This window comes from Muscardinus avellanarius (genome assembly GCF_963383645.1).
Source record: "Muscardinus avellanarius genome assembly, chromosome: 4".
Lineage (NCBI taxonomy): Eukaryota > Metazoa > Chordata > Mammalia > Rodentia > Gliridae > Muscardinus > Muscardinus avellanarius.
Window position 1 is genome coordinate 56,608,314 of NC_137789.1, and position 25,263 is coordinate 56,633,576.

At 39.6% G+C, this 25,263-nt stretch overlaps 1 protein-coding gene across 4 annotated transcripts; it reads left to right on the top strand.

Annotated features, from left to right (window-relative positions):
* Window positions 1–24,581, top strand: ZFAND1 (zinc finger AN1-type containing 1; the record flags this gene model as incomplete). 4 transcript variants are annotated; one of them, XM_080694039.1, is made up of 8 exons in its annotated part: window positions 1–55; window positions 2,528–2,570; window positions 4,598–4,637; window positions 9,593–9,720; window positions 9,808–9,899; window positions 10,640–10,761; window positions 24,163–24,318; window positions 24,411–24,581. In XM_080694039.1, 8 exons carry the CDS (start codon window positions 1–3, stop codon window positions 24,579–24,581), a joined length of 807 nt encoding a protein of 268 aa, XP_080550165.1. The 4 variants fall into 4 exon arrangements, with proteins under 4 accessions (XP_080550165.1, XP_080550166.1, XP_080550164.1 ...); XM_080694040.1 differs by having other exon boundaries at window positions 24,184–24,318; XM_080694038.1 differs by lacking the exon at window positions 2,528–2,570 and having other exon boundaries at window positions 1–128.
* Between the last annotated feature and the right edge of the window lie 682 nt (window positions 24,582–25,263).

Genomic DNA, 25,263 nt, shown 5'->3' on the forward strand with positions numbered 1-25,263 from the left:
ATGGCGGAGCTGGACATCGGGCAGCACTGCCAGGTGGAGCACTGCCGGCAGCGAGGTGATGCGCGAGGCCTCGTCCCGCACCGCGGGAGCCCCCGGCCCTGCTCTGGCGCCCCGGGTGGCGGCGGCGGGTGAGGGGAGGCCGCGGGGTCAGGGGAGGCCGGCGGGTGTGTCTCTGGTCTCTGCGCCTTTGGAAGAAAGTGTCGGTCGCCACTCAGTTCCCGAACACGCACCTTGCAGAGTTCACTGTGGTTTTCGAGTGCGCCTTGCCCTAGAAGCCCGCGCAGCACCTGCTGGGTCTGACGCTCCCCGCCAGCCAGGCCCGCGACCTGGACCAGCCACTTCCCCAGACTTTTTATTGACTTTTTGTCAGACGGGAGAGTTGGGCGAGATCAGTGTTTAGCCTGTTGTTCACTGGCTCCTGAGGAGAGGAGTGTCTGCGAGGAGGTTTTTAGTCGTATTCTCCTGGGGCCCCTGATCTTCAAACTATTCCCGAGGTGATAGGTGATAGTTTTGTACTCCCCCCGGGTCATTCATTCATTCTGATTGAAAAAGGTCTGGAGTATAGCCCAAAGGTAGAAAGCCTCTAAGTCCCACCCCTAGTACCACCAAAAAAAAAAAAAAAAAAAGCATATGCAAGCATCCATTCTTAAATGTGGCAACTACCCGCTAATTACTAGATATAATCAACTACTTTTCATTTTCTCTCTTTCTTTCTTCTTTCTTTCTTTCTTCTTTCTTTCTTTCTTTCTTTCTTTCTTTCTTTCTTTCTTTCTTTCTTTTTTTGTGGTACTGGAGATGGAAACCAGGGACATTTACCATTGAGTTACACCCCCAGCCCTATATTGTATTCTTTGTTTTGAAACAGGGTCTCACTGAGTTGCAAAGGGCCTCACTAAGTAGCTGAGGCTGTCCATGAATCGTGATCCTCCTGTCTCAGCCTACCAAATGCTGGGATTACAAGTGTGTGCCACCATGCCCAGCTTTTATTTTCAACATCTCATGTTAAATTACAACATATAGCCAAGTAAAACTGGATGTATCCAATCACACCATTCTTACCAAATGAAACCCAGAAGTTAAAGCTTCATCTCACTTTAGAGAAAGTTATAATTGCCTAGAAAGATCTTATTCTACAATGTATCTGATCCAAAACAAAAAGGTGATATTGCAAAAAGGGACCCTTAGATAATTATGCTTGTGGATTAAGAAGCTCTGAGTAATTCTTCCCTTACCTGAGAAGAGGACCTAATAAACTGTTAATGTTGTTAATGAAACAGTGAGATCTTGAGCTTTAGTTTCATGCTAAGAAATTATGGATATATATATATATATATATATATATATATATATATAGATATAGATATATATGTATATATGTCAAGAGAATGAAATTGCAGTATATAATAGTCTACAAAACCTTTATGTTATTTTCAAGCTGAAAAATTGTACACAGTTGCTATTTTGAGCACCTCATAACCAAATAAACATTAAAAGCAAGGCAGGACAATCCAGAAGGAGGAGTTAAGAATAGGATAATTTCTTGGTGCCTGATGCCATCTTTCTATCTGTTCTGAAGCAGAGGAAGTTTAGGACACCCACCTAACTTTATCTTTACCTTTTTCTACAGTCCAAAAGACACTGGTACTGATCTCACCCCCGACAGTGACACAAAAGACATGTAAAGTTAAAAAGGAAGATGAATTATATCGCAGAAGGTAGATAGCAGGGTCTCACTAAGTTGCTGAGAGCCTCACTAAGTAGCTGAGTCTGGCTTAGAACCTGTGCGATGGTCCTGTCTCAGCCTCCCAAGCGCAGGGATTACAAGCGTGCGCCACCACACCCGGCTTGCATATGCTTTTTAAAAGTTTAGTTTCTAACTTTAAATAATCTCCTTAACATTACTAAGATTAGTAAGCAGTGGGGTCAGAATTAAAATCCAGATATTCTACCCCAAATACAAAATTTTTGCAGTATACAGTTCTCAAAATTATACCAAGAATATCTTGGAAACAAACAAACAAAAAAAGAATAGAGGAAGAAAATGCCATCAAGACTTCTGATTTAACGAACATTTAATAAGTATCATCTTCTTGGGCGTGGTGGCACACACTTTGTAATCCCTGTGCTTGGGAGGCTGAGAAGGAGGATCGCACGGGTTCGAAGCCAGCCTCAGCTACTTAGTGAGGCTCTCAGCAACTTAGTGAGACCCTGTTTCCAAATAAAGTATAAAATAGGTCTGGGAGTATAACCACTGAGGTAGAAAAGCCCCTGGGTTCCACCTCCAGTACCACAAAAACTAATAATAAAAATAAGTATCCTCTCTCCTGATTCAGTTACTTTTTTATTACAAAATTGTGATAAATTTTGATTAACAGTAATTATGTTGTGACTTACTACACTAGGATATTAATTTTAAAGAAAAGTTCTGCTATGGAAGTTGTATAGTAATTAAATATTCTATTTGCTTAAGAAAACTAAGTAAAATCAGACACTTATCAGTACCTACAACATTTTCCCCCAATTTTAGATTTTCTTCCATTTGTATGTGATGGTTGTTCAGGAATATTTTGGTAAGTAAGTTTTTATACAGGATTCAGGAGTAATTTTGTGTTTGTAGTATGGAGTTTATTTCTGAAAAGCATAATTTTAAAGTAGTTGTAACTTCATCTGTTGATATTTAATATTTAATGTATAAAAACTGCCTAGTCATTAATTACTTATGCCTACATTCAATTAATTTAAAAATACAGAATTAGAATTATATATTTGGATTTTATGTAAACATATTATTTGTATTCTAAGTACAAGGAAAATAATAGAAAAATATTTAGAATATCATAAAAAATTCAGCTATGATTAATACTGTATCTTCATTAATAAATGAAAAGAAGCCGGACATGGTGGTACACGCTTGTAATCCCAGCATTCGGGAGGCTGAGGCTGGAGGATCGCGGTTCATGGACAGCCTCAGCTACTTAGTGAGGCCCTCTGCAACTCAGTGAGACCCGGTTTCAAAATAAAGAATAAAAAATAGGGCAGGGGATGTAGCTTGGAGGTCGAATGCCCCTGGGTTCCTTCCATAGACCTGCAAAAAAAAGAAAAAGAAAGAAAGAAAAAAGAAAAGAAGAGAGCCCAACCATAATTTTGCTGTGTGTGTGTGTGTGTGTGTGTGTCTCCAGTTCCTGGGAAAGGAACTCAGGGACATTCTACCTCTGAACTAAACTATATCCCCAGCCCTATTTTTATTCTTTTTTTTTTTTTAAATGGTCTTAATAACTTGCTGAGGCTGGCTTATAGATTCTTTAAAATGGGCATTACATGCCATTTGAACACGTATGTAAGGAAAAATCTAGCCAGGTATGGTGGTACATGCATGTAATCCCAATATATGGGAGGCTGAGACAAGAGAATCACATATTCAAGAACAGCCTCAGCAAGTAATGAGACTCAACAACATAGTGAGACCCTGTTTACAACATACATAAATAATTATATAAATAAGCCTGGTGTGGTGTCACACACTTGTAATCTCAGCATTTGGGAGGCTAAGACAGGAGGATTGTGGTTCATGGACAGTGTCAGCTACTACTTAGTAAGGCCCTTTGCAACTCAGTGAGACCCTATTTCCAAATAAAGAATAAAAAATAGGGCTAGGGGTATAGTTTGGAGGTCGAATACCCCTGGATTCCATCCGCAGTACAGCAAGAGAGAGAGAGAGAGAGACAGAGACAGAGACAGAGACAGAGACACAGAGACAGAGAGAGAGAGACAGAGAGACAGACAGACACTGTGTGTGTGTGTGTGTGTGTGTGTGTGTGTGTGTGGTACTGGGGGTGGAACCCAGGGGCTTTTCTATCTCCGGGTTATACTCCCAGACCCCAGACCTATTTTATACTTTATTTGGAAACAGGATCTCACTAAGTTGCTCAGAGCCACACTAAGTAGCTGAGACTGGCTTCGAACCTGTGCGATCCTCCTGTCTTAGTCTTCCAAGTGCTGGGATTACAAGTATGTGCCACCATGCCCGGCTATAACCATATATATATATATATGTATATATATGTATATATATGGCTATAACCATATATATATCTATATCTATTATCTATATCTATATATTTATATATAAGGAAATATACATATATATATATATATATATATATATATATATATATATATATATGTTAGTAAAGGTGTAGCGAGCGTGGGGATAGAATGCCCCTGGGTTCAATCCACAGTACCACAAAATAAACAAATAAAAAATAAATAAATCCTGGTAACTAGCCAAGAATTTTGAAAATGTATTTTCTTTACAAATTAAACTTTTGATTTTAAATTTCAAGAATTTAATCTATTAAATAGAGCACTGAAAAAGACACAAATTATTTTCAGAATTTAATTTAGAAAGATTTATTAGAAATAAATAAAAGTGAAATGTATTTTTAAATGATTCAGAGTTGGAGTACTCTTTGACATTTTATTACTGATGGTCCTTATTGCTTAAAAACCATTAAAATATTTCAAGTGACTGTGGTTATCTTTAAGTGTGTTATTTGATCACATTTAATAAACACTACTCTTTTTTTTAATATTTAAGCCTTGAACACAGAAGCAGAGAGTCTCATGGTTGTCCTGAGGTATGTTATTATTCTCCAATCTGATAAAACATACTTGTATTCATGTACTTTTATTTAGAATTTGATTAGATTTAGAGCCAATCAGTCTACTGGAGATTAAAGTTTGGCAGACTAAAATAATTATGTACAGGCTTTTGCTTCATTTGTATTGTTTCCCTTTTTTATTTTTTTCACTTGTTAGGTATTTTTATTGGTGCATTGTAGTCATACATCTTTATGGAGTACAAGATGGTAGAGGCGTACATGCACACATCACTCATTTAGCCCTTCCCCAATTCTTATCCCATTCCCTCTCCCTCCTTTCTTCTCTGTTTCGTTTACTGATTGACTTTGATATGTTAGTTAATGTACATCCTGTACATTAGGGAGTTTCCCTCTCCAGTTCCCATTAGTTAGGTCACCTTATTTGTTCATCTATACTATCTCCTTCTTTGTCTAGCGTTTCTCCTATGACCCACTTTCTTCCTAGCTTCCGTATATTAGGGGGAGCATCCAATTTCTTTTTTTTTTTTTAAATTGGTGCGTTGTAGTCATACATCTTAATGGGATAAAAGATGGTAGAGACATACATGCACACATCACCCAATTTGTCCTTACCCAATTCCCACCTGATTCTCTCCCCATCCCTCCTTCCCATGCTTGATTTAGTGATTGACGTTGATATGTTTAAGTACGTCATATGCTTTAGAGAGTTTACCTTTTCCCCCCTCCCATCCCCTCAGTTAGGTCTCTTATTTGCTTTTTATAGAATCTCCTTCTTCATCTAGAGTTCTTCCTGTTTCCCATTTCCCCCAGTTTTCGCATATTAGAGAAAGCATCCAGTTTCTTATTTTTTGTGATTGACTAATCTCACTTAGCCTAATGTCCTCCAGTTCTAGTCATTTCCTTGTAAATGGTGTAATTGTGTTTTTCTCTATGGCTAAGTAAAATTCCACTGTGTACATATCCCACTGTTTTGTAATCCATTCATGTGTTGATGGACATCTTGGCTGGTTCGATAGTTTGGCAATGGTGAATAGGTACACATGCATTAGGTTGGTAGTTTGGTTTTCTTTCTTTTGGGTAGATACCAGAAGTAGTATTACTGGATCAAATGGAAAGTTCGTTCCCATTCTTCTGAGGATCCTCCATACTGTTTTCTAAAGTGGTTGCACTAATTTGCAATCCCACCAACAATGTTTTAGAGTTCCCACTTCTCCATATTCTCACCAGCATTTGTTGTTGTTTGTGTGTTTTGAATGATTAGCATTCTAGTTGGAGTTAGGTGAAATCTTGGGGTAGTTTTGATTTGCATCTCTCTAATTGCTAATGATGTTGAGCACTTTTTGTACATTTATTGGCCATTTGAATTTCTTCCTTTGTGAAGTGTCTATTTAATTCACTTGCCCATTTTTTGATTGGGTTATTTGTTTTCTTAGTGCTTAGTTTCTTGAGTTCTCTGTATATTCTAGATATTAGTCTTCTTATCGGAGGAGTATATGGCAAAAATCTCCCATTCTGTTGGCTCTCAGTTGAGGTTCTTTGTAGTTTCCTTTACTGTACAGAAGCTCTTCATTTTCATGTAACCCATATATTGATTTGCCTTTTAGTTTCTTGTGCCTTTGGGGTCTTATTGAGAAAGTTTTTAATCTGTGCCTATGTGTTGCATAGTGTTGGACCTATGCCCTCTTCGGGGAGCCTTAAAGTCTCTGGTCTAATATCCAAGTCTTTGATCCATCTTGAATTGACTCTTGTGCAGGGTGGAATTAATTTCCGGTTTTCTGCATATAGTTAACCAGTTTTGCCAACACCATTTGTTGAACAGGCTATCTTTTTTCCAGTGTATGTTTTTGGCCCCTTTGTCAAAAATCAATTGGCTATAAGTTTGTGGATTTGTTTCTGAGTCTTCTGTTCTGCTCTATTGGTCTATGTATCTGTTTTTGTGCCAGATGACATGATCCTTTAGAAGACCCAATGAACTCAGCCAAAAGACTACTGGAGGTGATTAACCAATTCAGCAAAAAGTTGCAGGATACAAAATCAGTCTAAAGAAATCAGTTGCTTTTCTTTATGCCAACAATGAATCCACAATGAAAGCAATAAAGAAAACAATTCCATTTACTATAAACTCAAAACCAATAAAATACCTAGGAATAAACCTCACCAAAGATGTAAAAGATCTCTACAATGAAAACTATAAAACATTAAAGAAAGAAATTGAAAAAGACCTTGGAAGATGGAAAGATCTCCATTGCTCGTGGATAGGCAGAATAAATATCATCAATATGGCCATTCTGCCAAAAGTGATCTATAGATTCAATGCAATTCCTATTAAAATACCATCGACATTCATCATAGACCTAGAAAAATCAGTCATGAATTTTATATGGAGAAAAAAAAGACCTAGAATAGCCAAAGCAATCCTGAGCAATAAAAAGCAGGCAGGAGGCATCACAATCCCAGACTCTTTGTTCTTTGCTTAGTTGTCTGCTGGATGGACATTCTTGTTTCTCTGGTTTTGGAGTGTATTATATATTCTTTGCAGTTAATCTCTTTGTGTATTTTCTCTAGTTCTGATTTGAAAGACATAAATTCCTTCACCTTCTGTTTGTCGTGGAATATTTTTATTTCCCCATCTCATTTGAGAGATAGTTTTGCTGGGTAGGAAATTTTGGGCTGCAAGTTTTTTTTGTTTTTTTTTTTTTTGTGGGTGTGGGGATGGAATGCAGGGGCATTCGACCTCTGAGATACATCCCCTGCCCTATTTTTTAATTTATTTTGAAACAGGGTCTCACTAAGTTGCAGAGGGCCTCACTAAGTAGCTGAGACTGGCTTTGAACCTGTGTGATCCTCCTGTCTAAGCCTCCCAAGTGCTGAGATTACAAACTTGCAACATCATGCCCAGTTAAGTTGTTTTCTTTCAGGTTTTGGAATATGTTACTCCAAGCCCTTCTGGCTTTCATGACTTGGTTTGGGATGTCTGGAGTGATTCTAACTGATTTGCCTCTGAATGTCACTCTGTCTTTTGTTTTTGTTGCCTTTAAGATTCTTTCCTTGGCTTCTACATTGGTGCGTTTGACTCTTATGTAGTGTGGAGAACCTCTTCTCTAATCTTGTCTAAAGGGAGTTCTATAAGTTTCCTGTACCTGTGTATCAACCTCTAGTTCTGTGTTTGGAAATTTTTCTGCTATTACTTCTTTGAAAAGATTGTTGATCCCTTTGGTTTCACCTTCTTTTCCCTCCTCTCTGCCAGTTATTCTTAGGTTAGCTCTTTTAAGATGGGCCTATATTTCTTCAATATCTAATTCATGCTGTTGCATTATTTTTTCTAAGTTATAAACTATGTGTTCATTGTTGGAGTGATCACTTTCTAGGAGTGAGATTCTATTCTCCATGTGGTCTAATCGATTGTTTATAGTTTGAATTGATGCCTTCACTTCAATGATTGCATCCTTTATTTCTTTCAGACTCTCTCTAAATTTTTTTCGGACGTCCTGTATTATTTCTATAGTCACATTCCTGATTTGACCTTCTGGAGATGTCTGCAATTCTGTGTTTTCAGGTTCTTTAATTGTGGGGTTGTGGGAGCTCATTGATCCCTTGTTCCTCCTTTTCTTGATTTCAGAAGTTTGTATCTGTTGCTTTTGATAGATTTCTCTCAGTCTCTAGGTGTCAGCTTGTATATCCCAGGGCAAATTGTATTGTATTCAACGGTGAAGGTTAGATGAGGAGGGAAGAGAGGGAGTAAATGGCAGAGTAGGGTAAAGCCTCAGATAAGGTCAAATAGAATGAGAATATGAGTTTGGTAAGGTAGTATATACTAGGGATTAGAAATACTAAAAATGTAGTAGTATTCTAGTAAACAATATTTTCACATCTGTTCTCTCAGTCATAGAAAATTGAACTTAAACAAGCTTCAATCAAAAGCTAAACATTCAAGGAATGTGTAGCTCATTGGTAGAGTCCCTACCTAGCATGTGTGAGGCCCCAAGTTTGATCCCCAGCAAAACACACACACACACAACCTGGAGCCTTTAAAGTTTAAATTTTATTATGGAGAAAATAAGAATTACCTACAAGTTAGTATTACATATGACTAATTGGAAGGAGATATTCATTTAGCATCATATAGTAAAATTTATTGATGTTTCTTATACAGATAACAAATCTGTCCTTTGCTTTTTTGCTATGATATTTCATTTCTATGATTGTCTCACAAATGATTAGATCTCATTAATTAAATACTGGAATAAAAATTAACCATTCAGGCATTGCAACAAATTTGGAAGGATACTTAAATAAATTTCAACCAGAAGTAAATATCATTAATATAAAGGAATTTTCTCTAGCTGTATTTTTCAAGCAGTTATTTTCCTAACTTATTCAGATCTAGAAATTACCTACTTAATGCTCAATAGTCTGATATGGATATCATGTCTTCCTCTGATAAGATATTTATTAGCACTAGAGTATGAAATATAGCATACAGAATGACATATGATTATAAAACCATCTTTATCCCATTGCCTTATGGATAAATATGTAATTGTAAAGTGTTTAGTTCCCTAAAAGTGGTATAAATAATAATTATAAAGTGTTTAGTTCCCTAAAAGTGTTATAGAAAGTAGTTATGACTTGCCATTTGAGGACTGATGAGATGATTATCTTTGTGTGTTGTTATGGGGATATCTTTGTGAGGGACTGTTACAAGTAGGAGATTAAAGTTGGAGAAAGTAACAGAGTGGTCATTTTAACTTGATTTAGAAGATAAATATTCCACAGTATGAAAATATAGAACAATCGGCACACTAATCATTTCTTATATAAACACTGCTTATATTTTTATGTGAAAGTATATGATTTGATGTAATAAGTTAAGCAAAAATGATATTAATACTGCCTTCCAAAATAGATATATATGTATGTATGTTTCAAATATGAAAAATAATGCCATTTTACATTTTATAAATTTTCAGGTGACTGTAATCAGTGACAGGCTCAAGACAGATAACCATAAATCTTACCCATGCTCATTCAAGGACTGTGCTGAAAGAGAGCTTGTGGCAGTTATATGTCCTTACTGTGAGAAGAATTTTTGCCTAAGGTGATCACCGAGACCATTCATGTTTTGTGTATCTGTGTAAGTTGCATTCAAATACATGAACTACAATCACTCTTCTGTTGCTCATAGACATCGCCATCAGTCAGATCATGAGTGTGAAAAACTGGAAATCCCAAAGCCTCGAATGGCTAACACTCAGAAACTTGTTAAAGACATTATTGGTAGGTATCTACAAACCCTGTTTTATTACTTTCCTATTGCTGTATATTCTCTTAGTTCTAGAGCTCCTGTCTTTCATATCTACTTACCAGTTATAGATGTTATCATTAAAACTCAATGGCAATAACTTGCATTTTGAGAAAATTCTCATGATAGTATTTCTCACAATCCTCCCTGAACAATGAGAATCTGGAAATTGTTTAGAAATATCCTACCAGATGTTCTCTTTGCTGCACTGCCTAGACATGATATTCATGAGGTTGCCATAGTAGATTGCTATTTCCTAAGAGTAAGCTCTAGTAAACCTATTCAGTTGTGCTGTGAATGCTTGTGGTACCAAGAAAAAAATGTATCTGTGACTTATTAATATCTCTACCATTGTGTTAATTGAGCAGAATTTTAATTCTGTATTGAGAATAGTGCCTTTATTTAAAAATTTCATAACCAGATTCTAAAGTTTTTTGTAGAAGCTTTAGTGGCTACTTTTCATTAAGTAGGCTTAAGTTGGAAAAAGTACAAACCAATGAATTTTTTGGTGTGGAGATTGTTAGATCAACCACAATAATATTTTTCCATTAGTCATAAATACAGTGCCTAGAAAATGAATGTGGTCTATATATCTCTCTGTTGTGTATGTTTGTGTATGTTTCAGGGTCATTATTAATAAGCGCTTTATAATAAAACTCTGAAAAAAGTAATATAAAAGTTCTTTTATGTTTACATGCTTATACTTATTTCTTAGATTCCAAGACAGGAGTGATAGCAAGTAAACGACGGAAAGGTGCAAAAAATAGTGAAACAGCTGCAAAGGTTGCATTAATGAAATTAAAGATGCATGCTGATGGAGATAAGTCATTGCCACAGGTTGGTGTGAGAAATTTTGAAAAACAAAATATTGCAAATATAGTTGATGTCCCCTTTTTATTCCTCCCATCAAGTAACAACCTGAACCTGATGTCTATCATTTCTAATATTATGTGGTTTATGGTATGTATAAATAATACTTTGTGAATTTTGTCACTAACAGAAATGACAGTGAACTATATGCATTCTTCTCCAACATTTTTCCTTACTTGGCATCAGATTTTTAACACTTATCCATGTTCCACTTAACCACTTTTAGTCTAGTTTATTCAATAGCTGCACAATATTCCATAGTATGAATATATTCCAATTTATTGATCATTTAATAATAAAATTTAGGCTTCCAATATTGCTATTATAAATTGTTGTGTCTAGAGTGAAGATCCTTTCGCATGTGTGAGTTTCTAGAGCAGCTTCCTTAAAACTTCATAATATAAATAATTTATATAACAATTCAGTAAGTATATATACTTACATATTTCTATACCTTAGTATAATTTTATTAAATGATGTTGAGCATTAACATGTGTTTATTCTATTTTATTTTATTTATTTATTTTTATTCTTTTTTTATTTATTTTTTAAATTGGTGCATTGTAGTCATATATCAATCACATTGGAGTACAAGACTTGAGAGGATATACAAGCACACATCATCCAGTTAGCCCTCCTCCAGCCCCCATCCCATTCCCTCCCCCTCCCTCCATCCCACGCTTCTTTGGTGATTTACTTTGATACATTTGTTTATGTACCTCCTGTGTTTTAAAGAGGCTCCGTCCTCCAGTATTACATACCCTCTGATTGGTCACATTAGTTGCTTCACTATAGGGCCCTTTCTATAGCTCAACCTCTTCCTGTTGCCCTTTTCCTCCTAGTTATTGCTGATTAAGAGAAGCATCTGATTTATATTTTCTGCGATATTTCTCTGTGCATACTGCGTTGCAAGTACCGATCCCACTCTTGATGGTCCCAGTAGTGGCCTGGCTACTCAGTGGACTGATCCAGACCTCGCTGGCTCAAGCAGCGGCCTTGCCTCATGGGAGGCCCCAGTTCTGGTCTCGCTGGCCCCTGCACTGGTCTAACCCCTAAGCTGGCTTTGGTCCCAGCCTTGGAGGCCGCAGGAGTGAACTTGCCTCACGCCAGGCTCCGATGCTGGCCATTGGCCCCTGCACCGGCCTAACCCCTTGGCAGGATTCCAATCACGGCCTCAGAGGCCCCAGCACCGGCCTAGCCTCACGGCAGGCTCCAATGCTGGCCTCGTTGGCCCCAGCACCGGCCTAACCCCTCAGCAGGTTCCGTTCCCGCCCTAGGAGGCCCCAGCACTGGCCATGTCTCACTGCAGGCTCCAATGCTGGCCTCGCCTCACTGCATGCTCCGATGCCGGCCTCGCTGGCCCGAGCACCGGTCTAGCCCTTCGGCAGGTTGTTATCCTGGCCTCGGAGGCCCCAGTACTGGCCTTGCCTCACGGCAGTCTCCGATGCCGGCCTCGCTGGCCCCAGCACCGGCCTAACCACTCGGCAGGCTCTTATCCCGGCCTCGGAGGTCCCAGTACAGGCCATGCCTCACGGCAGGCTCCAATGCAGGCCTCGCTGGCCCCAGCACCGGCCTAATCCCTCGGCAGGCTCTTATCCTGGCCTTGGAGGCCCCATTACCGGCCTTGCCTCAAGGCAGGCCTCAATCCCGTCCTCGGAGGCCTCAGCACCGGCCTTGCCTCACAGCAGGCTCCAATGCCGGCCTCGCTGGCCCCAGCATTGGCCTCACCCCTCGGCAGGCTCCAATCCCGGCCTCGGAGGCCCCAGTACTGGCCTTGCCTCATGGCAGGCTCCGGTGCCGGCCTCGCTGGCCCCAGCACCGGCCTAACCCCTCAGCAGGCTCCGATCCTGGCCTCGGAGGCCCCAGCACCGCCCATGCCTCACGGCAGGCTGCGATGCCGGCCTCACTGGCCCCAGCACCGGCCTAACCCCTCAGCAGGCTCTTATCCTGGCCTCGGAGGCCCCAGTATCGGCCTTGCCTCAAGGCAGGCTCCGATGCCGGCCTCGCTGGCCCCAGCGCCGGCCTAACCCCTGGGCAGGCTCTTATCCTGGCCTCGGAGGCCCCAGTACCGGCCTTGCCTCAATGCAGGCTCCGATGCCGGCCTCGCTGGCTCCAGCACCAGCCTAACCCCTCGGCAGGCTCCGATCCTGGCCTCGGAGGCCCCAGCACCGGCCATGCCTCACGGCAGGCTCCGATGCCGGCCTCGCTGGCCTCAGCACCAGCCTAACCCCTCGGCAGGCTCTTATCCCAGCCTCAGATGCCCCAGTAATGGCCTTGCCTCAAGGCAGGCTCCGATCCCAGCCTTGGAGGCCCCAGCACCGGCCTTGCCTTACGGCAGGCTCCAATGCCGGCCTCCCTGGCCCCAGCACCAGCCTAACCCCTCGGCAGGCTCTTATCCTGGCATCGGAGGCCCCAGCACCGGCCATGCCTCACGGCAGGCTACGATGCCAGCCTCACTGGCCCCAGCTCCGGCCTAACCCCTCGGAAGGCTCTTATCTTGACCGCGGAGGCCCCAGCATCGGCCCTGCCTCACAGCAGGCTTCGATGCCAGCCTCGCTGGCCCCAGCACCGGCCTAACCCCTCAGCAGGCTCTTATCCTGGCCTCGGAGGCCCCAGTACCGGCCTTGCCTCAAGGCAGGCTCCGATGCCGGCCTCGCTGGCCCCAACACCGGCCTAACCCCTCGGCAGGCTCCGATCCCGGCCTTGGAGGCCCCAGCACTGGTCATGCCTCATGGCAGGCTCCGATGCCGGCCTCGCTGGCCCCAGCACCGGCCTAACCCCTCGACAGGCTCTTATCCTGGCCTCGGAGGCCCCAGTACCGGCCTTGCCTCAAGGCAGGCTCCAATCCCGGCCTCGGAGGCCCCAGCACCGGCCTTGCCTCACGGCAGGCTCCAATGCCAGCCTTGCTGGCCCCAGCACTGGCCTAATCCTTTGGCAGGCTCTTATCCTGGCCTCGGAGGCCCCAGTACCGGCCTTGCCTCAAGGCAGGCTCCGATCCCGGCCTAGGAGGCCCCAGTACCGGCCTTGCCTCACGGCAGGCTCCGATGCCAGCCTCGCTGGCCCCAGCACCGGCCTAACCCCTCGGAAGGCTCTTATCCTGGCCTCGGAGGCCCCAGCCACCGGCCTTGCCTCACCCCAGGCTCCGATGCCAGCCACGCTGTCCCCAGCACTGGCATAACCCCTCGGCAGGCTCTTATCCCAGCCTTGGAGGCCCCAGCACCGGCCTTGCCTCACGGCAGGTTCCGATGCTGGCCTCACTGTCCCCAGCACCGGCTTAACCCCTCGGCAGGCTCCGATCCCGGCCTTGGAGGCCCCAGCACTGGTCATACCTCACGGCAGGCTCTGATGCCGGCCTCGCTGGCCCCAGCACCGGCCTAACCCCTCAGCAGGTTCCGGACCCGACCTCGGAGGCCCCAGCACAAGCCTTGCCTCATGGCAGGCCCCAATGCTGGCCTCGCTGGCCCCAGCATCGGTCTAACCCCTCGGCAGGTTCCAATCCCGGCCACGGAGGCCTCAGTAGTGGCCTTGCCTCACAGCAAGCTCCGATGTCGGCCACTGGCCCCGGCGCCCGCCTAACCCCTCAGCAGGTTCCGATCACTGTCTCTGTGGTTATTATTTCAAAGGTTCCAGGTGTAATATATCAGATCTCTGCCTCCCCTGAGTATTGGCCACTGGCATTGCCACTGCCTCCACCGTTTCAAATCCTTTCCAGGCTCTTTTTCCACTCTGAATGTTGTTCAGTGTTCCTAAGCATGCGTGATGGTAGCATTCGACATTTGGTGTAATTTCTCCAAAAATATAAAGTTGGTAGGATCCGGTTTCTGCTTCTCCTGAATACAAGTCTCCACCACCATCGTGGAGAACTCTTTCAACACCGCATTTCTCCTTGGTCTCCGCTAAACTCTCTCCTTACAGGTGATGTCTGAGATTCTTAACAATATAGAGAAATAGCAGTCCTCTTTCACGGTGAATTTTTCCATAAGTTCCAGTGCATTTAGATAAGTTTTGTCTGCATCTCCAGTGTCCTGGCATCCATAACGGCTTTCTTACCACCTCTCCAATATTTTTCTTTATCTTTTTCTGTTCTGGGCCCGGTTTTTCCAGGGGTCTGGCGTGCTACTCGCAGTTCCGCCCGGGGCCCAGGGTCCCGCGACCCGGGCCCTGGCTGGTGTGCGCCGCACAAGACCCCCGCCCAGAACCCAGCGTCTTACTGGGCCCAGTTTCTCCAGGGGTCTGGCGTGCTACTCGCAGTTCGGCCCGGGGCCCAGAGTCCCGCGACCCGGGCCCCATCTGGCGTGCCCCGCGCGCGATCCCTGCCCAGAACCCAGCGTCTTGCTGGGCCCGGTTTCTCTAGGGGTCTGGCGTGCTACGCGCAGTTCGGCCCGGGGCCCGGGTCGGGACCCGGGCCCCGGCTGGTGTGTGCTGCGCGAGACCCCTGCCCAGAACCCAGCGTCTTACTGGGCCCGGTTTCTCTAAGGGTCTGGCTATTCTATTTTATATTACTTTGAATATTGTTGACAAGAACCTACTAGTTTGACTTTCCAAATCCTTGATGAATTGAGACCATCCGATTAAAAAAGTGCTACTCCAGGGAATATACCTAGAACTAGAACACCTAGGTTATGGAATTTGCTCCTCTGTTGTACTAGACTTGTACTAGGTATACCAACTTACTGTTATCTGTAGTCATACTGTTTTATCTCCTTCCAGTAGTGCTTTCAACCGTGTCTCTTCTTGGCCATTATTCTTTCATAAAAGACTTAGAATCAACTATTCTGTGAAATTAAAGGTTTTTTTTGTTTTGTTTTTGTAGTACTAGGGATTGAACCCAGGGGCATTCTACCTCCAAGCTACACCCCTAGCCCTATTTTATATTTTTTATTTTGAAACAGGGTCTCACTAAGTTGTAGAGGGCCTCACTAAATAGCTGAGGCTGGCTGTGAACCTGCGATCCTCCTGTCTCAGCCTCCCAAGTACTGGGATTACAAGCATGTGCCACCATGCTCTCCTTGAAATTAGTTTTAATAGAAACCATGCTGAATTTTAGATTAAAGACAGTTCATATCTTTACAATTTTGTCTCATTCCATCTATGTTTATGGATTTTTATCTTTACAATTTTCTTTAGGTTTTTTGTATGTATAAGTAATTTTCTATAATGCTTACCATATAGGTTTATCTTTTTATGTTTATTCTTAGGTTCCTTGTAATTTTTTTGCTGTTATAAATAATATCTTTTGAAGCTGGGCGTGGTGGCTCACGCTTGTAATACCACCATTTGGGAGGCTTAGACAGGAGGACTGTGCAGGTTCAAAGCCAGCCTCAGCTACTTAGTGAGGCCCTTTGCAACTCAGTGAGACCCTGTTTCAAAAAATAAAGAATAAAAAATAGGGCTGGGGGTGTCGCTCGGAAGTAGAATGCCCCGGGGTTCCATCCCCAGTACCAAAATAAAGTCTTTTATTTTTAAATTGCATTTTTCTATTTGATTATTTTTGGTTATTATATGTTGGCCTTCTGTCTAGCAAGTAAATTTCAAATTGTTTCTGTACTTCTGCAGGCGCCAGTTTATTTGGGACTTGTTTTCCCCCAATTTTTTCTTCTAACTCCTTTTTATTATTGCTATTGTTATTTGTCTTAATGCTGTATTTCCACAATCATCTTGAAATAATATGGGCAATAGTAGGCATCTTCATCATGTTTCTAACTTTAATGCAAGTACTTTTAAAATTTAATAAAAAATTTTATTTGCTTTAGCCTTTATCAAGTAAACAGTGTTTCTTTCTATTTCTTGTTTGCTAGGAATGTATGTCATAAATGAGTATTGGTTTCTTCTTACATCTAGTAATGTGATTATCTCTTTTCCTCTTACTGTGATAAATTATATTGATCACTTATTCTATTCATGACAAAACACCTTGACTCTGGTAGATGATTATTTTTATTTTTATTTTTTTATTTTTATTTTTTTGTGGTACTGGGGTTCCTGGAAGCCCTTCTACCTCCAGGCTACACTCCCAGACCTATTTTTACATTTTTATTTTGAAACAGGGTCTCTTAAGCCAGCATGCGCAGCTGGCTTCGAACCTGCGCGTTCCTCCTATCTCTGCCTCCCAAGCGCGGGGATTACAAGCTTCCGCCACCACGCCCGGCTAGATGATTATTTTTAAATGCATTGCTAAGTTAACTTGCTAATGTGGTATTTTATGTTATTTAGTGACATTAATAACGAGATTGTGCTAATAAAATTAGTTGAGGAGCTTTCCCTCTTCTATACTTTGAGATAGTTGTGCAGGGTAGTGATTTTAACACTCAGTTTTTGTAACCTTTAAATCTGATTTTTAGCCAGGCATGGTGGCGCATGCTTGTAATCCCCACGCTTGGGAGGCAGAGACAGGAGGATCGCGCCAGGTTCAAAGCCAGCCATGCTGGCTTAAGAGACCCTGTTTCCAAATAAAAAAGTATAAAATAGGTCTGGGAGTGTAGCCTGGAGGTAGAAGGGCTTTCAGGAACCCCAGTACCACCAAATAAGTAAATAGATAAATAAATAAATAAATCTGATGTGTGTGTGTGTGTGTGTGTGTGTGTGTGTGTGTGTGTGTGTGGTACTGGGTGGAACCCAGGGGCTTTATACTCCAAGACCTATTTGGAAACAGGGTCTCATTAAGTTGCTGAGAGCCTCACTAAGTAGCTGAGGCTGGCTTCGAAACTGTGCGATCGTCCTGTCTCAGCCTCCCAAGCGCAGGGATTACAAGCGTGGGCCACCACGCCCGGCTCAAAATCTGATTCTTTTAAGGGGACAATTAATGCTGTTTCATTGTGTTAAATATTTCTTGGCCTATCTGTTTCTTCTTAAGTTAGTTTTGGTAAATGACATTTAAAAAAATTCTTATTAGATGTAAATTTTCTAGTTTCTTAATTTTAAAGTTGTTCCAGTTATCCACCCTTAATCCCCAGTCTTTATTGTGTCTTGTGTCATTCCATTTCATTCTGAATGTTTTTCCTTTGTACTCTTGTTTCTTACTTATATATTGTCTTGCTAGAGCTTTGTCTTTTTTCTTTCTCTTTTCAAAGAACTGTATTTTGGTTTTATTCACCTGTATTGTTTCTTTGTTTGGTGTTTCACTAATTTCTGCTCAGATATTATTTCCTTTTTTCTACTGTGTTTATATTTTGTCTCATATTTTTCCAATTTCTCACATGGGATGATAAATTTACTTATATTCAGTGTAGATGTTTGGGTGTACTTTTTGATATCTTTATTTGGACACAATTTAAAACACAAAAGAGTTGAAAGACTAGTACAAAGAGTATTGTACATCCTTTAACCAAATGCCTATCTGTTTTTTCACAATTATTCACAGGCTTTCCTATTTGTGTTACCGTGAATAGTTTGTGTGTGTGTGTGTGTGTGTGTGTGTGTGTGTGTGTGTATGTGTTTGACTAATTCTTGGTTTATTTGATCGATCAGTTTCTTAGGCAGGTATGTTATTAAAATCTCTCAATTATGGATGTGGTTTTGTCAGTTTTTGTCTTGTCATTTTAATGGTTTGTGTGTTGTGTATTATCAGGCACGTGAAATGTCTTTATTGTTGATTTTATGAATTTTGCTTTAAGCACTATTTTGGATTATAATAATATTGTTCTACTAGCTTTCTTTCCGTGAACATTTAACTTATGTCTTTTTCATTCTTTTATATTCAACTTTTCTGTGTTGTTTTGTTTTAGGGTGTTTCTTGTAAGCAGTCTATAACTGGACTTTGTTTTGTTAATCCAGTTTGATAGTATCTCTCTTTGAAATAGGTGAGTTAAATCACATTTATCTTTGTTGTGATCACTGATGTATTTAAACAGATTTCTTCTATCTTATTTTTCTGCTCATCCTTTTGATTCCTGCTCTCTCTCTCCTGTCATTTTTTGTTTGAATTTTTATATTAATTTTTATTCTTTTGGTTTAGAAACCATTGATTATAGATTTCTTCTGTTAGTAATTAGCCTTAATATTTTTATTTTTGAAATTTTATTAGCTATTTTTAAAATTATATAGATAGCACACACTTTTAAAAAGTATAGCTATTAAACGAGTATATTTTTAAAAAGTATATTAAAAAGAAAGCCAAATATAGCAGGCACAGTGGCACATATATGTAATTACTTGGGAGGCTGAGACAGGAGAATTGGAAGATTTGTGGTTAGCAGTTTAGTCAAGATCCTTGGCAACTTGGTGAGAACCTGTTTCAAAAAAAAAAAAAGAAAAAAATCTAGGGATATAGCTCAGAGGTAGAATGCCCTTGGGTTCAATTCTGAGTACCAGGAAAAGAAAAGAAAAGCTGAACAGCCTCTGGTATCCCTCATCCTTTTCCATCTCCACACAACCAGTGATGTTCAACTCAAGGTGATTTTGCCTTCTGGGGAACATTTGACAGTGTGTGCAGGGAGACATTTTTGATTGTCACAACCATGGTGAGACACTACTGGTGTCTAATGAATACAGGTTGCTACTGGTATATACTATGATTCACAGGACAGTGCCCACAACAGGGTTTTATGGTTCAGTAGGTCAGTACTGAGCTGAAAGTATAGCTCAGTGGTAGAATCCTTGCCTAACATATGCAAGGCCCTGACTTCAAACCCCAGCACTGCCAAAAAAAATTTAAAAAATAAAAAAATCAATTTTATCAAAGTTGAGAATACCTACCTCAGAGCATCATGTATGATGTATGTTTATACATGTGTAATTTATACAACTAGAAATATATTATACTGATAAATGTGGACAAAGGCTTTAAAGAGTGTTTTGTCATTTTTTTAAAATGACATTATATGAACTTAGTCAATACACGTTTGAATGCCTGCTATAGATCAGACTCTAGGAACATAGCAGTGAATAAAACAGAGTCCCTGCCTTTGTGAAGGTTGCATTCCATTGAGTCTGATGTTGCGTATGTGTATGTACCAGATAGCTACAGAAGTAGACAGATGGATTTATATATACAGCTTTATACATACAGCATATACAAATGTGTAATATGTTTCCAGTACTCACAACTCTTGAGTGAGATATATATATAGATAGATAGAGAGATAGATAGATATAGATAGATAGATATAGATAGATAGACATATATATACACACACATACATACATGTGGTACATAGTGATGAGGGTTATAAAAGCAGTCTTCAGATAGACTTTATATTTTTTCTCTCTATATATATTTCTTATTATTAATAGTGTGGCTCACCATTGTTTTCTTAAAATGTGCTGTCATATTCCATGGTGTGGATGTACTGTGACTTATTTTGCAATTGTCCGATTGCTAAGCATTCATATTGTTTCTGGTTTTGGCCACATCGTTAAGTATCCTTAGATGGTTCTTTTATTTCTGTTAGTAGTGTTTCCTGCATTGAGGGCTATATTTATATTTTGATGTATATTTTATTTATTTTTTTTTATGGTGGTAGTAGGGGTGGAACCCAGGGGCTTTCTACCTCCAGGTTATATTCCTAGACGTATTTTTTATTTTTGTTTTTTTGTGGTACTGGGGTTTCTGGAAGCCCTTCTACCTCCGGGCTACACTCCCACAGGCTACACTCCCAGACCTATTTTTTAACTTTTTTATGTGGAAACAGGGTCTCTTAAGCCAGCGTGGCTGGCTCCGAACCAACGCGATCCTCCTGTCTCTGCCTCCCAAGCGCAGGGATTACAAGCGTGCGCCACCACGCCCGGCCTCCTAGACCTATTTTATATTTTGTTTGGAAACAGGGTCTTACTAAGTTGCCGAGAGCCTCACTAAGTAGCTGAGGTTGGCTTCAAACCTGTGCAATCCTCCTGTCTCAGCCTCCCAAGCGCTGGATTACAAGCATGCGGCACCATGCCTGGCTTGTATTTTAAAATTTAATGAATATTGACAATTAGTTCTGCAAAAAAGTTGCAACAATTCACATTTTCCCCAGTGATATCTATGAAATTAGCTGAGGTGAAAATCAGTTTCTCAGCAACATCTGTTAACAAGCTCAGGTTTTAGGCCTGACAGAGAACCTTTGCTTTGACTTTGAATTATGTAGTGGATATTGATTTGGGGAGAAATGACATTTTTATGACATTGTCTCCTCAGGAATGTTTATATGTCTATTCAGATCATGTTTTAATACCCTGTGTACCATTTTATATTTTTCTTTATTCATGTCTTACTCCTTATTTTCATTGTTAATTGGTTTGTGGTTTTGTTTCTGCTTCCCTCCACTTGTTTTTTTGTTTTTGTACCAGGGATTAACCTAAGGGCATTCTAGCTCTGCGCTATACCCCAACACCTTTTTATCTTTTTATTTTGAAACTGAGTCTCACTGAGTTACTGAGATTGTCTTCAAACCTGTAATTCTTCTGTCTCTGCCTCCCCAATACTTGGATTACAAGTGTGTGCCATCATACCTGGCTGGCTTTTCTCCACTTTATTTCCAGATATTTGTATAATGTAGAGGGGGAAAACTCTTGTTTTATATGTATCTTACTCAGCCATTTCACCAAAGTCTTATATTAGTTTTAGAGTTTTAATTTTTCCTACTAATATCTTTTCATTTTCTAGGCATACAATTATACCCCATTAATAAAAAAAACTTTCAATATTTTTGGTGTATATGTGTATGTGTTACTGGGGATTGAACCAAGGGGAGCTCTACCTTTGAGCTACATCCCCAGCCCTATTTATTTTTTTAAACAGAGTCTCACTAAGTTGAGGAGGGCCTCACTAAATTACTGAGGCTGGAACCTGTGTTCATAGGATTTCAGCCTCCCAAATACTGGGACAGCATGCACCATCATACCGGGCTCAATATTTCTTTTTTAATGCTTACACAAGTTAATTCTTTTTCTGGTGCAACATTATCTACAAACTTCAATACAAAGCTTTGCAATTATTACAGCAGGCATATTTATAACAAACATAATTAAATAAAATTTTTCTCATAAAATTTAAATCATTTGGTAATCTTAAATTACTCAGACTAGTTCTTTTACTTCTGTGAGATAAATTCCCAGTAGTGTGTTTCCTGAAAATTGACATGCTTTATCTGGTTGAATATCTCTTGTTCTTTTACCTTCATTAATACATAATTATTTTTATGTCTAGCTATTTAAATTTATCATTTTTCTCTTTGTTACTGTTTTCTTTTTCTTAGAGCTCAGTTGTTTTTGCTGATGTACATTCTTCAGTAGTTTGTTCAATAAGAGTCTTTGTTGGTAAACTCAGTTTTTTGTTTTCTGTTAGTTTTTATCTATAAAAGCTCTTATTTTTGCCCTCCGTTTAGCTTGTCTATTAAGACTTTCTTAACTCTTTTCATCTACTGTTCATTGACTTCTGCCATCTATTACTAGAGAAATGTCTGTTGTTGGTCTTATCCTTGTTGCTTTTGTGAGTAATCTGTCCTTTTTGGCTGTTTTTATGACTTTATCTGTAATACTTTCAAATTTCAGTGCGGTGCTTCTAGGTGTAGATTTATTTAACTATCCATCTTGATACTTGACATAAATTGTATCTTATCTCTTTCACTTTTGAAAAATTGTAGTTATTTTTTTTTCTTTAAATGTTTCTTTACTGAATGGTGAAAAATTTCTTCTAAAACTCTAATATTAGATACATTTTAGGAATTTATAATTTCTGATTTTGCATCTTGTTATGATGTATACTAGATGACCTTCAAGTCCATCTTCTGGCTAATTCAGCCTTTTTATGAAGGATTATAAAATTTATCTTGTTTTTCTTATTTCAGAAACTGTGTTTTTATATTTTATATTTCTATTTGGATAGTCATGTCTTGTTTCATTTCTACTTGGTTTTGTTTCATAGCTTTTTGTTCCTCTTATGGATTTTATTTCTTAATTTGTGTCATTGTATATTCTAAATAACTTGCTTTAATTTCTTTTTAAAGTCTAGCTATTTTCATTTCCCCATAATAGATTAACCTTCCATTCATTTTAAAATTTCAGTGTATCATATTCATCTTTTGTGTTGTGTTTGTGTTACTGATGATTGAATTCAGGAGCATTCTATCTCTGAGCGACACCTCCAGTCCTATTTATTTGTTTGAAACAATAATTTCTTTAAAAAATGTCTCACTAAGTTGCAGAGGATCTTACTAAGTTGCTGAGGCTGGGCAAGAACTGCAATTCTGTCTCAGCCTCCCAACTACTGGGATGACAAGCTTGTACTGCCAACACCTGACTGACATGTCATCTTGCATAGGAATTTCTTTCTGTTTCTTCTTCCCCTTAACCACCAATCCCTATATGACAATTTTGCATTTTCTTTTACATCCAGAACCTCCATTTTAAATCTAAATTTAAGATTGGAAGTTTGTGCTTCTGCCCTATAGAGATTTTTAGATTATTACATTTGTATTTGGACAGTATAAAGAGGCATATAGTGTATAGAATACTAGAGAAACCATCTTATGAATTTGTTTTTTAGTTTCTTTGTTTTAAAAAAATTCTGCTGTCTCTAAACATATAGTGAGATCGCTTATACACCCCCCCAACATGTTATATGTACCAAGAATCCTTCACTGAGAAGTGATAGAAACTCTTAAGTAAAACAATTAAACCCATTTTTCCCCCCTTATACAATAGAGAATGATAGATTATCTCACGGAGTGCCAGATTAGACATCCAAACCGAGCATGGTGGTGCACAACTGTAATCCCAATCTTGGGAGTCCCTCTAGTATCCCTAATACTCCCTAGTTTGGGCATATTAGAGAAAACATATGTCCTTTCTCTTTCTGTGCTTGGCTGATCTCACTTAACATAATGTTCTCCAGGTCTTTCCATCTTCTTGCAAATGGCATGGTTTTATTCTTTTTTATAGCTGAGTAGAATTCCAATTTGTTTAAAAATTGATTTGGAAAGTTGTTTCTGTGATTTTAATGTTTTTGTTTCATCCAAAACTAATGATAAAACTTAATCCCCAATTTTACAGCATCGGGAGGTGAAGTCTAATGGGAGGTGTTTAGGTCATGAGGTTCTTTCTTATGAATGCATTAATTCCACTATCACAAGGGTTTTCAGAAGTGTCTTTGCTTCCTCTTCTGCTTTTCTGCCTTGTGAAGAGTAGTCTTTCTCTACTGAGCATTCAAAGCACCATCTTTGAGCAAAGACCAGGTCTTAACCAGACATCAAACCTGCCAGCACTTTGACATTGGAGCTCTCAGCTTCCAGAACTTACATTTAAAAGGAACTGAACTTATGTTAACAGATTATGGCCTCAGGTATTCTTTTATAGTGGCACAAAATGGACAGAAACACTATTAATATATTTTAATAAAAATTTGAAAAAATAATATATATTCTTATTTATTTTAACTTTTTATGTTTTCAGACAGAAAGAATTTATTTTCAGGTTTTCTTACCTAAAGGGAGCAAAGAGAAGAGCAAACCCATGTTCTTTTGCCACCGATGGAGCGTTGGAAAGGTCATAGACTTTGCAGCTTCTCTAGCCAGTCTTAAAAATGACAATAACAAGCTAACAGCTAAGGTAATGTCTAGTTATTATAAATTTTCTCTAAAAGTTACTGGATACTATAACATGTTTCTTTATTATAGTATGGTTGATTTTCTTCTCAACAGAAATTAAGATTATGTCACAGTACTTCCGGAGAAGCATTACCCTTGGATCATATTTTGGAAACCTGGATTACTAAGGAGGATTGTCCTTTATATAATGGTGGAAATATTATCTTAGAATATCTCAGTGATGAAGAACAGTCTTTAAAAAATGTTGATTCTTACTTGGAATAGTCATTCAAAGATTCAAGGCAGAAATCATAAGGAAAACTCCATGTTCACATTTCAGTCAGTTTCTTTTCCTATAGATACTTTTTTAATATTTAAAAGTTACTTCTAATGTATTTCTATTATATAATATTACCATTATCAGTTTTGTATTTAATTTGTATTTTAAGGTTTAATTATTAATGCTCAATTATTAGCAAATTATTATATTTAATTAGGTTTTATTAGGCTATGCTATAGAAACATCAGCAAAAATATATTTCCTGTTGGATTAATGTCTGCTGATTGGCTGCGGCACTGCACCATGTCTTCGGATACAAGCTGAAGAAACATCCCCCGAACCCCACCCCTGCTTTTGGAAATATGCCATTCTAATGGCAAAGGGAAAAGGAGATGGCAGTTGTTTTATTTGACTCTTAGAAGATATATATGTCACTTAAAGCAAATCACATGGTCAAGCATAGTATTGTGGGGCTAGGAAGTATAGCTTTAGTATCTCCCTATATCATAATGTATAAATTAATGTCTATACATGAATTGTAGAAACTTAGAGATCGTCTTATTTGATCTTTAAATTTTTGTGTGTGGAATTTCAATCCTAAAAAGAGAAAATTATTGTCTTGATATTGCCTGGCTGCTTCCGGGTATAAAGAACCCCTCCAAGCAGGATTCATATTTTATTATTTGT